Source organism: Ovis canadensis, chromosome 1, assembly GCF_042477335.2.
Source record: "Ovis canadensis isolate MfBH-ARS-UI-01 breed Bighorn chromosome 1, ARS-UI_OviCan_v2, whole genome shotgun sequence".
Taxonomy (NCBI): Eukaryota; Metazoa; Chordata; class Mammalia; order Artiodactyla; family Bovidae; genus Ovis; species Ovis canadensis.
This window is the reverse complement of record NC_091245.1, coordinates 23596732-23609727: the sequence shown is the minus strand read 5'-3', so window position 1 is coordinate 23609727 and position 12996 is coordinate 23596732. Positions and strand designations below refer to the sequence as shown.

General features: G+C 36.6%; 1 protein-coding gene across 2 annotated transcripts in view; it reads left to right on the top strand.

The window, feature by feature from the left end:
* Positions 1-12996, top strand: part of SPATA6 (spermatogenesis associated 6) — a 166633-nt gene that overhangs the window by 83112 nt on the left and 70525 nt on the right. For both annotated transcript variants that reach the window (XM_069590989.1, XM_069590979.1), the window contains exons 6-7: positions 1457-1537; positions 8006-8299. In XM_069590989.1, the coding sequence (XP_069447090.1) occupies positions 1457-1537; positions 8006-8299 (375 nt within the window). The remainder of the gene's footprint in view (positions 1-1456; positions 1538-8005; positions 8300-12996) is intronic.

The window sequence follows — 12996 nt, the reverse complement described above, 5'->3', positions numbered from 1 at the left end:
AAGTAATTTATGATCAAAGAGTGAATTGTGATTTTCTAAAAACATGCCCCCCCCCAATTTTTGATGCCCTTCTGCTAAAAATGTAGTCTGTTTCTTTTGTTCTAGAATGTGGATTGTACTTAGGAGCGCTAATGAATAGAAAGGACAGAAGTGACAGTGTTAGACTTATAAGACTAAACCATGAAAAGAATTGTGTCTTCTTCCTTGCTTTTCTTTGAGAGAACTAGTTTCCGAATCATGAGGACATTCAAGAAGTCCTGTGGAGAGGTTTGTATGATAAGGAGCCGCGTCTTCCTTTTCAAAAGATGGAAAAGAAGTGAGTCCTCCAGTCAGCAGCTGTGTGAATCTTAGGGAGCAAATCCTCTTGCCTCAGACAAGCCTTCAGATAACTACAGCCCAAACAACATCTTGACTGAAGTCTCAGGAGAGATTTCAAGCCAGAATCACCTAGTCCAGCCTCTTCCAGATTCCTGACCCTTAGAAACTATGTGAGACAATAAATGTGTAATGATGTTTTAAACTGCTAAGTTACATGCTTTGCAACAATAGATAACTAATAAATAAGCATAGTGCGTATCATCAATAAAAGTATGTTTGCTGAAAAAGTCATCCACTTAATTCATAGGTAGCTCATATTTAACTTTTTTCTAGTGTATAATGTTTGAAACTTTAAAATTAGTAAGTCAAAGACAGGGTGAAATGCTTGACTTCAATTATATTAGAATGAAGCAGCCCTGGGCACAGACAACACTGTATCTTTGATGTTTTGATGAACTGTAATTTGTGTGGCTGTCATTTGTCTGCTTCCAGATATTTTCTCAGGTACTTTGTGACTGTTGCTTTGAATTTTACCATTTTTCTCTACATTATCTCAAATCAGTGTTTAAGCTGATGATTGAAATGTTGCAAGAAATACAAACCAGATTCATTTCATTCATAAATCTGGATTTAGGCTTCATTATGGGAAAAACTGTTGGAAGAATTGGAAGAGACTTATCTATCTTCTGTATTCAAGAACCATATACCCAGGAGCTATGAATATTTTTTAACATCTAGAGAGTATGAAAGTGTTTCTTGATTGTGTAGTTATGTATGTCTCAATTTGTAAGAGTAAAAAGAGTTGGAATCCATTAAGTATTTTCACATATTTTGAACTTTAATATTATTATAAACAATCTTTAAAATTTTTTATAAGGAAATACTTGAAAATGAAAAATTTCTTAATTTCTCCGTAAAAGCAATATAATCACTTGTAAGTGAATCATCAGCAGTGAAACTGTTTCTTGATAACATTTAACATTAGTTTGTTGTCTTTATCCTTAATAAGAAGTCGAAACTAACAAATAAAGTAGCTGAACCTTGATAAATGTTTGTTACTGTAGGTTGTATTTTCATCAGTAATAATTATCTTTTTAAAAGTTAAAATGTCTAATAATACCCTGTCTTTCCTCTTCAGGGAATTGCTCCAAAGCTGGAATTTTCTACAACCTCAGTGATTACTGAATGTCTGATAAGTTCAAGGAAGTGCCGCACTCAGGTTAAAATAATTTAATTACAGTATTTAATGATTTAATGTATTAGTTCATATTTATTGGGCATGTGGCAAGTGCTATTTTTTTTTTATTTTGGCTGCAGTTGATTCCACATTTTTTGGATCTTTCAGTTCAGTTAGTTCAGTTCAGTCTCTCAGTCGTGTCCTACTCTTCGTGACCCCATGGACCACAGCACGCCAGGCCTCCCTGTCCATCACCAACTCCTGGAGTCTACTCAAACTCATCTCCATTGAGTCGCTGAGGCCATCCAACCATCTCATCCTCTGTCGTCCCCTTCTCCTGCCTTCACTCTTCCCCAGCATCAGGGTCTTTTCGAATGCGTCAGCTCTTCATCTCAGGTGGCCAAAGTATTGGAGTTTCAGCTTCAACATCAGTCCTTCCAATGAATATTCAGGACTGATTTCCTTTAGGATGGATTGGTTGGATCTCCTTGCAGTCAAAGGGACTCTCAAGAATCTTCTCCAGCACCACAGTTCAAAAGCATCAATTTTTCAGTGTTCAGCTTTCTTTATAATCCAGCTCTCACATCCATACATGACTACTGGAAAAACCATAGCCTTGACGACTTATGTTGCTAAGGTAGTATCTCTGCTTTTTAATATGCTGTCCAGGTTGGTTGTAACTTTCTTTCCAAGGAGTAAGCGTCTTTGCATATCATAGCTGCAATCACCATCTGCAGTGATTTTTGGAGCCCCCCAAAACAAAATCTGTCACTGTTTCCACTGTTTCCCCATCTATTTGGCATGAAGTGATGGGACCAGATGCCATGATCTTAGTTTTTTGAATTATGAGCTTTAAGCCAACTTTTTCACTCTCCTTTTTCTCATTCATCAAGAGTCTCTTTAGTTCTTCGCTTTTTACCATAAGGGTGGTGTCATCTGTATAACTGAGGTTATTGCTGTTTCTCCCGGCAATCTTGATTCCAGCTTGTGCTTCATCCAGCCCAGCATTTCTCATGATGTACTCTGCATATAAGCTAAATAAACATGGTGACAATATACAGCCTTGACATACTCCTTTTCCTATTTGGAACCAGTCTGTTGTTCCATGTTCAGTTCTAACTGTTGCTTTTTGTCCTGCATACAGATTTTTCAAGAGGCAGGTCAGGTGGTCTGGTATTCCCATCTCTTTCAGAATTTTCCACAGTGTATTATGATCCACACAGTCAAAGTCTTTGGCATAGTCAATAGATGTTTTTCTGGAACTCTCTTACTTTTTCAATGATCCAGTGGATGTTGGCAATTTGACCTCTGGTTTCTCTGCCTTTTCTAAAACCAGCTTGAACATCTGGAAGTTTATGGTTCACGTATTGCTGAAGCCCATCTTGGAGAATTTTGAGCATTACTTTGCTAGTGTGTGAGATGAGTGCAGTTGTGCAGTAGTTTGATCATTCTTTGGCATTGCCTTTCTTTGGGATTGGAATGAAAACTGACCTTTTCCAGTCCCGTGGCCACTGCTGAGTTTTCCAAATTTGCTGACATTAAGTGCAGCACTTTCATAGCATCATTTTTAGGATTTAAAATAGCTCAACTGGAATTCCATCAGCTCTACTAGCTTTGTTCATAATGATGCTTCCTAAGGCCCTCTTGACTTCACATTCAGGATGTCTGGCTCTAGGTGAGTGATCACACCATCGTGTATCTGGCTCTTGAAGATCTTTTTTGTACAGTTCTTCTGTGTATTCTTGCCACCTCTTCTTAATATCTTCTGCTTCTGTTAGGTCTATACCATTTTTGTCCTTTATTGAGCCCATCTTTGCATGAAATGTTCCCTTGGTATCTCTAATTTTCTTGAAGAGCTCTCTAGTCTTTCCCATTCTATTGTTTTCCTCTGTTTCTTTGCATTGATCACTGAGGGAGGCTTTCTTATCTCTCCTTGCTATTCTTTGAAACTCTGCATTCAAATGGGTATATATTTCCTTTTCTCCTTGGCTTTTCGCTTCTCTTCTTTTCACAGCTATGTGTAAGGCCTCCTCAGATAGCCATTTTGCTTTTGCTTTTTTGCATTTCTTTTCCATGGGGATGGTCTTGATCCCTATCTCCTGTACAATGTCGTGAACCTCCGTCCATCGTTCATCAGGCACTCTGTCTATCAGATCTAGTCCCTTACAAATCTATTTCTCACTTCCACTGTATAATCATAAGGAATTATATTTGGATCTTTAAGGCAGTTATCATAGGTATTTAGCATTTTGGTTACATGTTAATAAGTGTGAATGTGAAAAGCTTGTTACAGTTGGTAGATGGTACATTTACTTATTTACTTCATGTTGTTTTTTTTTTTTTAATGGAAAGAAATTAAACTGCCAGAAAGATGTTGGGATCAAGAAGTCCCACAGAGAACCAGTTTGGAGGCCTCTATAAATCTTAAAGAACTTAAAGTTCAAAGAAAGTGAAAGTGAAGTCGCTCAGTCATGCCCGACTCTTTGCGACCCCATGGACAGTAGCCTGCACCAAGCTCCTCCGTCCATGGGATTTTCAAGGGAAGAGTCTGGAGTGGGTTGCCATTTCCCTCTCCAGGGAATCTTCCCAACCCAGGGATCGAACCCAGGTCTCTCGCATTGTAGACAGACAATTTGCCATCTGAGCCACCAGGGAAGTCCTTAAAGTTCAAAGGATTTGCTAAAAAGTTCCCTTTTTAACAAATGGGACCAAGGTACTCAGACTGGGTTATAGGTATTTAGTAGGTATAGCTTCTTGAGTGTTTCTGATTCCTTAAGGGACCGTTGCTCTAGTTTGGTGGCTGTTCTAATGCTATCAGATCAAAAGAAGCTTGGCTGTTTCTGTTTAAGTACCTTCTATGTTTGTAAAAACTGTCTTCAGCAAACTCAGATATCTGGATCTAATACTCCATTTTGGTCCAACTTTCTGCTGAGTCACCAGGCTCATCTTGCTACCCTGCCTGCAGATGATCTAACAATGTCCAGGCATGTGGCTTCCTTATGACCAGGTAACAATGGGCAGCCTGTGACGATGAGCCAGGACTATATAAAGCCTAGTGGGCCCAAACAGGGCAGGACTGGACCTATGGTGGGGAAAGTAGAATGTTAATTTCCTACATTAACAGTTTAAGAGTAAATTTTCTCAGGGTGACAACAAGCTAAGAAAGGTAAAATATAGTTATAAGATTATCAAGGGGATCTTTTTTACTTTGTTTAGCAAGACATTTGCTGTCTCAGAGTTTAGCCTAATTATTTGTCTTTTAAATGCAAGACGAAGTACTGCTGTTAGAGGTCTGATGACTTGCTTGCCAAATGTAGAGCTGGCTTACTGACTTGTTTGGTAATATGCTTTGTGATAAATTGTCATAAATTCTGTCCCTGATCATAACAAGTTTCCTTTCCACGCTGGGGTATTCGCTTCTGCTGGATGGGTAGAAAGTTCTCTTTTTTGGTCAGGAGTGTAGCATACACACAGAAGAGTGCGTGCATTCCAAATGCACAGCTTGGTGGAAGACTCCTTACTAAATGCAGAACTGTCATCCCACCAGTGGTTTCATTGGACTGGCATTTTCCTCTTTATAGCTTTTGGCTCACTTGCTGTTTCAGTGTTTGTCATTTGTTCTTTCTGGAACGAAAATGTAAGAAACTGGTTGTTGATGTTAGTGTTTAAGAAAATATTCTTGAAAATCAGACAGATTTGGTTTCAAGTTCCTCATAAGACTGATTTAAAGATTTGAGAATATATGTACCTGGCATGTAACATATAATTAATAAATTTTGTGACTGTTACTGAGGTTATGGTTTTAATTAAGATAATTGAGATGTAGAAGACATAGATGAGATATTAGAATATATTGTCTGACAGGTGCAAAAGAGTGTACATTTTTACATTAAAATTGTGGATGGTAACAGGCAGAATTTTAATTTTATGTGATATTGTTTGAGAACATACTAAATCCACTTTTTTCCCAAGTAAGTATTAGTTACAATTAAATTTTTAATGGCTATAAAACAGCATTTTCAGCTTTAAATACAGTTTAAAATAAGACAAACCATTTTAATTTTTAAGAGTGAGTAAAATAAACTTCATATGATAATTTAGGTTTATAAATATTTATAATGATCTTTATTCCTTTGGGAACATTTTTTTTCAAGTTTTGTAAATCACAATTGATGTCACCAATTGAATGCACTGATAATAATAAGGTATATTATTGGGATTTTCTGGAATAAATCATTTTCTACTTACTTTTTTTTTACCTACCACAGATTAGAATTTATCATTAGTAGTAAGTAAATATTACACATTAATAAAGTAACTTGATTAGTATGTCTGATAATCTGTATCAGGTTTCCTGTGTAACTAAGCTAATAATTTAAAATAAGATGTTTCTCACTGTTGTGTGGCTTGGCTGTGTAATTCTTTTGGTTTGGGCTGGCTAGGCTAGGGCTGAGTGGTCTAGGGTGGCTTCACCTTGGCACCTGGATGACTTCTTGGTCTGAGAGGGACTTTACATTCCTGCTATTTGGCTTTATGTCAGCTGGGGTGATGGCCATAGACTGTCCTCATTTAGCAGGCAAATTTCAGCTCCTTCACATGTGGCAGGAAAGTTTTTCTGGGCCATTTTGTATAAAACAGTATAAAAACAGCCACTGTTTTAAGTTTTGTTGGACATTAATAGGAAACATTAAGGATTGATTAGGTTAGAAAGCATGAATCTGTGGTAGATATAGCACAGATATACTTCCCTTTCTGTATGATATTCAGCATTCAAAAAGTGTAATGAAGAAGAAAGTTCGAGTTAGTTTCGATTTGGTATAAACAGAAGTGGGTAAGAAGGAACTTTACAGCATTGCTGAAATAGGTAATGATGGATTCATCTGGATCTGAAAGTAAGAGATACTAAAAAATGTATGAAGATCTAAGGGAAAGAGATCTAGGGGCTGAGGAGGAGAGAAGGGCAAGTAACAGATTCAGTGAAAATAGAAGAAGTAGGTTGAGGAAAAGGAGGTTTGGTCAACAAGAGACTTTCAGAGTTTAGGGTGCAGTGGATCTGAATAATGATGAAATCTAAGATGAAGTAGAAAGAAATAGTTAAAGCTTAGCAGTAGAAAGTCTAAGTCCAAGGTCTTGGAAAGATTCATTGCTTGAACATGTTATTAAACCTCAAAGGTTCATGTGCTAACATTGCTGCTGCTTTGAGTCAGTGTGATGTCATAAAGATGCATGAATTGGGATGAAAATTCTGAATTACTTGTTGAAGTCATTGAACAAGGTGGGAGAAGGTCCAGGAGCATTAACAAGAGCTAGAGAAGAAAGAAAGATGATGAAATAATCTGATGCTGCTGGTCTGTATGAAACTTGTGGACTTAACTTTTTTCCTAATCAGGAAATGTTTTCTTGTTTTCCTATTTTCTGTTTATCTGCTTTAAAAAATGCATGACTTCTATTTTATGTTTGTATTTTATTTACTCTGAAATAGATACCCTTAGCAGGTAGGGAGGGAGACTGAGAAGGTAGAAAAGGGGAGAGGTAGATTAGGTGGTTTTTTAAAGTAATAAAGTTAGGAGGACATTCACGGATTCTTAACCGTCTGTTTTCTCTAATATTGGAAAGCTTATAAATCTAGATAATGCTTGCAGTGGTCTTAACGTTGTTTATTTGTGATCCAGCTTTTGTAAGGCAGAATAATTTTTATTTGAATAAAATATCCTAATAACTCAAAAATTTTAGAAATATCATGTTTGTTTTTAAAACTTTACACTATTAGCCAATATTATTAGAAGATAGAGTACTAGTTATTAAAATTTGTAATATGTCTTTTGGACATTTTTACTTTTATGAAAGTTCAGAATTAAGATGTTATGGTTATCTGCCATTGAATTTTAAAGTTTGGAAGACATATTAAAATTCTAATCACTTTGTGTAATTCAAATATGTTCAATGAAAATATGTAAAAGCTTTACTTCAGATTTTCATATTGTACAAGTGTATGTAATTATAATAGTATGAATGAAACATATATAGTTTTCTCCATTAAGATTTTATAGTCAACTAATTAGATGTGTATTTGTAAGATTATTAAACTTACCCTCTTAAATTATATAGCCAATTATTTGAACACATAGTTACAAATGATAAACTAACATTTACATTAATCTTTAGTATATTGAAAAATAACTTTTTAATTTATTCTTAGATTTTTCAAATGATTAAATATTGGGCTTTAACTTTCGTAAAGTACTTATTATACTTAAGAAGAAGTGTGGTATAGTGTATTTTACTTATTACTAGACAGAGTTATTTGGGAGGATGTGGATTTGACTTCCCCCAGCATCTACACAAATAAGAGAGACTGATCTAGTTGGTTTTGATAGATTATATATACTTTAAATTACTTTTTAAAGTTTTTTCTACCTGTGGTTATATATATATATGGTTTACCCAGGGGTCATAATATGTATTAAGTATATTCTCCTGGCCAAACTAATTTTTATTTTTTATCTTTAGGATAAATTTGCTTACCATACGGCTCCAGTTGAAAAACCACACGGCAGACTGCAAAACAGAACATCAAGGTCACAAAAGAAAAAATCCAAGTCACCTGAGAGAAATAAGTATTGCATAAATGCAAAAAACTACGAACAGCCTACAATTTCTTCAAAATCACACTCTCCATCTCCTTACACAAAAAGACGCATGTGTGAGCTATCGGAAGACACCAGGCGGCGGCTGGCCCATTTAAATCTCGGCCCTTATGAATTCAAAAAAGAAACAGATAAACCTCCATTTGTGATTAGACATGTATGTGCTCTTTGAAACATTTCCATTTGAAACTGATCTAATCTGTAATTACACTAAAATATTACTCTCAAACTTCTTTCGACTTATAGCTTATATGAATGATTTTTCTTCCTGAACTGTATGTTAGCCTAGCAATCTAAAATGGAAAATTAACTTAATAAAAGAACATTCTTTTGTAGCCTTTAAACCTGACAGAGATCAAGCTCCATTTTGAATCCCATAAGTCCTCTAAGTAGCCATTTCCTTTCCTCTTATAAGTGGACAGTGTAATAACTTTACAAATTGAACTGATATATAATTGACATTAGTACTAAAATGGCAGAGTAAGATTTTAAAAAAGGAACTAGTTTTCTTTGTGAAAAGGGGGACACCCACCCCCAGCCCTTTAAAAAATTGTAATGGAAAAGTTTCCCTTGTAATTAAGTCCCTTGGGTAAACCTTATATAATGGACTTTGAAGCAAATCATCATTTGATGGTAACGGAAAGGCCTTTGAAAGAGAAGACTTAACTTTAAGGGTAATAGAGTTTATAATCTTTCCGTATAGAAGCCTGTTTTGATGTGTTTTGTATTTAAAGCTTGTATCCATATGATAGTCAAAAAGATTTTGGCTAGTTTTTAAGGGTCTATAGTCCATCCTAAAGGAGACCAGTCCTGGGTGTTCACTGGAAGGACTGATGCTGAGGCTGAAATTCCAATACTTTGACCACCTAATGCTAAGAGTTGACTCATTGGAAAAGACCTTGATGCCGGGAGGGATTGGGGGCAGGAGGAGAAGGGGACGACCGAGGATGAGATGGCTGGATGGCATCACCGACTCATGCACATGAGTTTGAGTGAACTCCGGGAGTTGGTGGTGGTGGACAGGGAGGCCTGACGTGCTGCGATTCATCGGGTCGCAAAGAGTCGGACACGACTGAGTGATTGAACTGAACTGAACTAAATAATACTTAATAAAAATCTTTCTCAGAATCTTCATAATTTCTTTAATTTTTATAGAAATATTTTACCTTAAAGGCATTTCAGTAACAAAAAATTGCTTTATATAATAATAAACGTGAAGATTTAAGTGCCTGTAGAAGCAAAACAACTTTTTGAGGTAGCTATAAAATACTTTCTGACTTTAATGTTTCCAGTGCATTTTCCCAAATTTTAAAATGTGAATGTAAATCCAAACAAGTAAACATGTTCCTTTGATGGTCTAATAGCTTTTTTAACATTGGTGATACCATTAAAAAAAAATTTAGATGTACTTTAAGCAGTATTTCATTCCATTTTCTTATTTTGACTATGAATCTTTTATTATTTTAGCCTAAATTAATAGATTTTTATTGTAAAAAAGAAAATTTTTAATAGTTATGGTAACTTTTAAATGGTTACATTTTATTGAGATCATTGTAATTGCACTTGTGTTATTTATAGCACTTGTTTATAGGTTCTGGTCACTGTTTTCTATTGTTTGAACAATATCCAGATATGTTTACTTGCTTGTTTGATGGCAGTTTCAGAATGCCTTTAATTTTGTTTGCCCACAATTGCAAATTAAATTGAAAAGAAAGGACATGCTAAATTCTAACCTGAAGGAGTATTAGCACTTTAATTAAAATACCTATGTACAAAGACAACTAGGAATATTTTGAGCATTAGCCACATAAAAATTGCTTAGGGAAATAACTACTCTTAAAATGTTTAGTATTATTTTCATGTCACCACTTAAAATAGAATAATTTTATTAATTCTTGGGATAAATTTTGACATTTTTATTTAAATAATTTCCCTTTCAACTTTCCAATGAATGGGAAGAAATATATGCTTCTAAGTTTATAGCTACAAAATTACTTACAGTGACTGTAAAGGACTAGATTTTTCCAACTGTGTTTATAAACATATGCCTCCCACCTCCATGCTGCTGCCGCTGCTAAGTCGCTTCAGTCATGTCCAACTCTGTGCGACCCCATAGACGGTAGCCCACCAGGCTCCCCCATCCCTGGGATTCTCCAGGCAAGAACACTGGAGTGGGTTGCCATTTCCCTGTCCAGTGCATGAAAGTGAGAAGTGAAAGTGAAGTCGCTCAGTCGTGTCCGACTCTTAGCAACCCCATGGACTACAGCCTACCAGGCTCTTCCACCCATGGGATTTTCCAGGCAAGAGTCCATTCATGATTTTCAAAGCACTTAACAAAATTGGTAACCAAGCAAAATTTTAATTTGATACATGAATATACAAAATGTAATACTCTTAGACATTCTAGTTTTATAGGTACTGTATAAAAAGTAATCTTAAAGAATAAAGAAGTTTCCAGAAACGAGTATGCTCCCAAACAAACTAGCACAACCATTCTATAAGAGTTAAGCTACATTCTTCACTTTTTTTTTCATTTATATAGAAGCTAGTATTTTTTCTATTATGGTAAAATATTCATAATATAATATTTTTATTCTGCCATTTCATATAAATAGAAACATACACTTTTTGCCTTTTTGTCTTTTTTCATTTAGTACATTTATACAGTGCTTTCGAGTTTTATTTGTGTTGCAGCATGTATCAGTACTTGATTCTTTTTATGACTGAATAATTCAGTGTACATTTTGTGTATCCATTAATCTGCTGATGGACATTTGAGTTTTCACCTTTTAGTTATGTGAATAGTACTTCTGTGAACATTCGTGTACAAGTTTTGTTTGAATATCTGTTTTAATTCCCAACTGCTTTAATACCTAGGAGTGGGATTGTGGGGCCATATGGGCTTCCCTGACCTGCCCCTTGAGAAAACTGTATTGCAGGTCAGGAAGCAACAGTTAGAACTGGACATGGAACAACAGACTGGTTCCAAAGAGGAAAAGGAGTGCATCAAGGCTGTATATTGTCACCCTGCTTATTTAACTTCCATGCAGAGTACATCATGAGAAACGCAAGACGGGAAGAAAAACAAAGTGGAATCAAGATTGCCGGGAGAAATATCTATAACCTCAGATATGCAGATGATACCACCCTTATGGCAGAAAATGAAGAGGAACTGAAAAGCCTCTTGATGAAGGTGAAAGAGGAGAGTGAAAAGGTTGGCTTAAAGCTCAACATTCAGAAAACAAAGATCATGGCGTCCAGTCCCATCACTTCATGGGAAATAGATGGGGAAACAGTGGAAACAGTGTCAGGCTTTATTTTGGGGGGCTCCAAAATCACTGCAGATGGTGATTGCAGCCATGAAATTAAAAGACACTTACTCCTTGGAAGAAAAGTTATGACCAACCTAGAAAGCATATACAGAAGCAGAGACATTACTTTGCTGACTAAGCTCCATCTAGTCAACGCTATGGTTTTTCCATTAGTCATGTATGGATGTGAGAGTTGGACTGTGAAGAAGGCTGAGCGCCGAAGAATTGATGCTTTTGAACTGTGGTGTTGGAGAAGACTCTTGAGAGTCCCTTGGACTGCAAGGAGATCCAACCAGTCCATTCTGAAGGAGATCAGCCCTGGGATTTCTTTGGAAGGAATGATGCTAAAGCTGAGACTTCAGTACTTTGGCCACCTCATGAGAAGAGTTGACTCATTGGAAAAGCCTCTGATGCTGGGAGGGATTGGGGGCAGGAGGAGAACGGGACGACAGAGGATGAGATAGCTGGATGGCATCACTGACTCAATGGACGTGAGTTTAAGTGAACTCCGGGAGTTGGTGATGAACAGGGAGGCCTGGCGTGCTGCGATTCATGGGGTTGCAAAGAGTCGGACATGACTGAGCGACTGAACTGAACTGAACTGAACTGAATGGGCTTCCCTGGTGGCTCAGACAGTAAAGAATCTGCCAGCAATGCGGGAGACCTGAGTTCAGTCCCTGGGTCAGGAAGATCTCCTGGAGAAGGGAATGGCAGCCCACTCCAGTATTCTTGCCTGGGAAATCCCATGGACAGAGGAGCCTGGTGGGCTACAGTACCTGGGTTCACAATGAGTCGGACAGAACTGAGTGACTGCTGCTGCTGCTAAGTCACTTCAGTTGTGTCCGACTCTGTGCAACCCCATAGACGGCAGCCCACCAGGCTCCCCCATCCCTGGGATTCTCTAGGCAAGAATACTGGAGTGGGTTGCTACATGGTAATTCTGTGTTTCACTTGTTGAAGAATTGCCAAACTGTTTTCCAGAGTTTGCTCTGTTGTGTTTTCACCAGCAATGTGTGATGTTTCCAATTTATCCACATTTTCACTAATGTCCGTTATTTTCAGTTATTTTTATTGTAGCTATCCTGAGGGTGTAGAGTGGTATCTCATGATGGGGGTAAAATAGACTTTTGACTTGCATTTTACTAATGATTAGTGATGCTGAATGGTTTTTCATGTGCTTATTGGTCATTTTGGTCATTTGTATATTTTTTTTGGAGAAGTGTCTTTTTGAAGTCCTTTGCTCAATTTTTTTTATTGAGTTTTTGAGGTTTGTTTATATATCTGGATATTAATGCCTTTTCAGATAATAATTTGCAAATATTTTGCTCTACTATGTGGGTTACCTTTTCACTCTCTTGATATTGCCCTTTTTTGTAAAAAGCTTTTAATTTTGGTAGATAAAGCTGTCTCTGCTCAGATTTAAATCAGTCTGACTCTTTTTGTTAGAAAACATGGATGACTGTTAATATGTTATTCCTATACTCAGAATGCTGGCTCCTAAATGCAGCCAGGTAAAGACACTAAATTCAAAATCTGTGTGCTA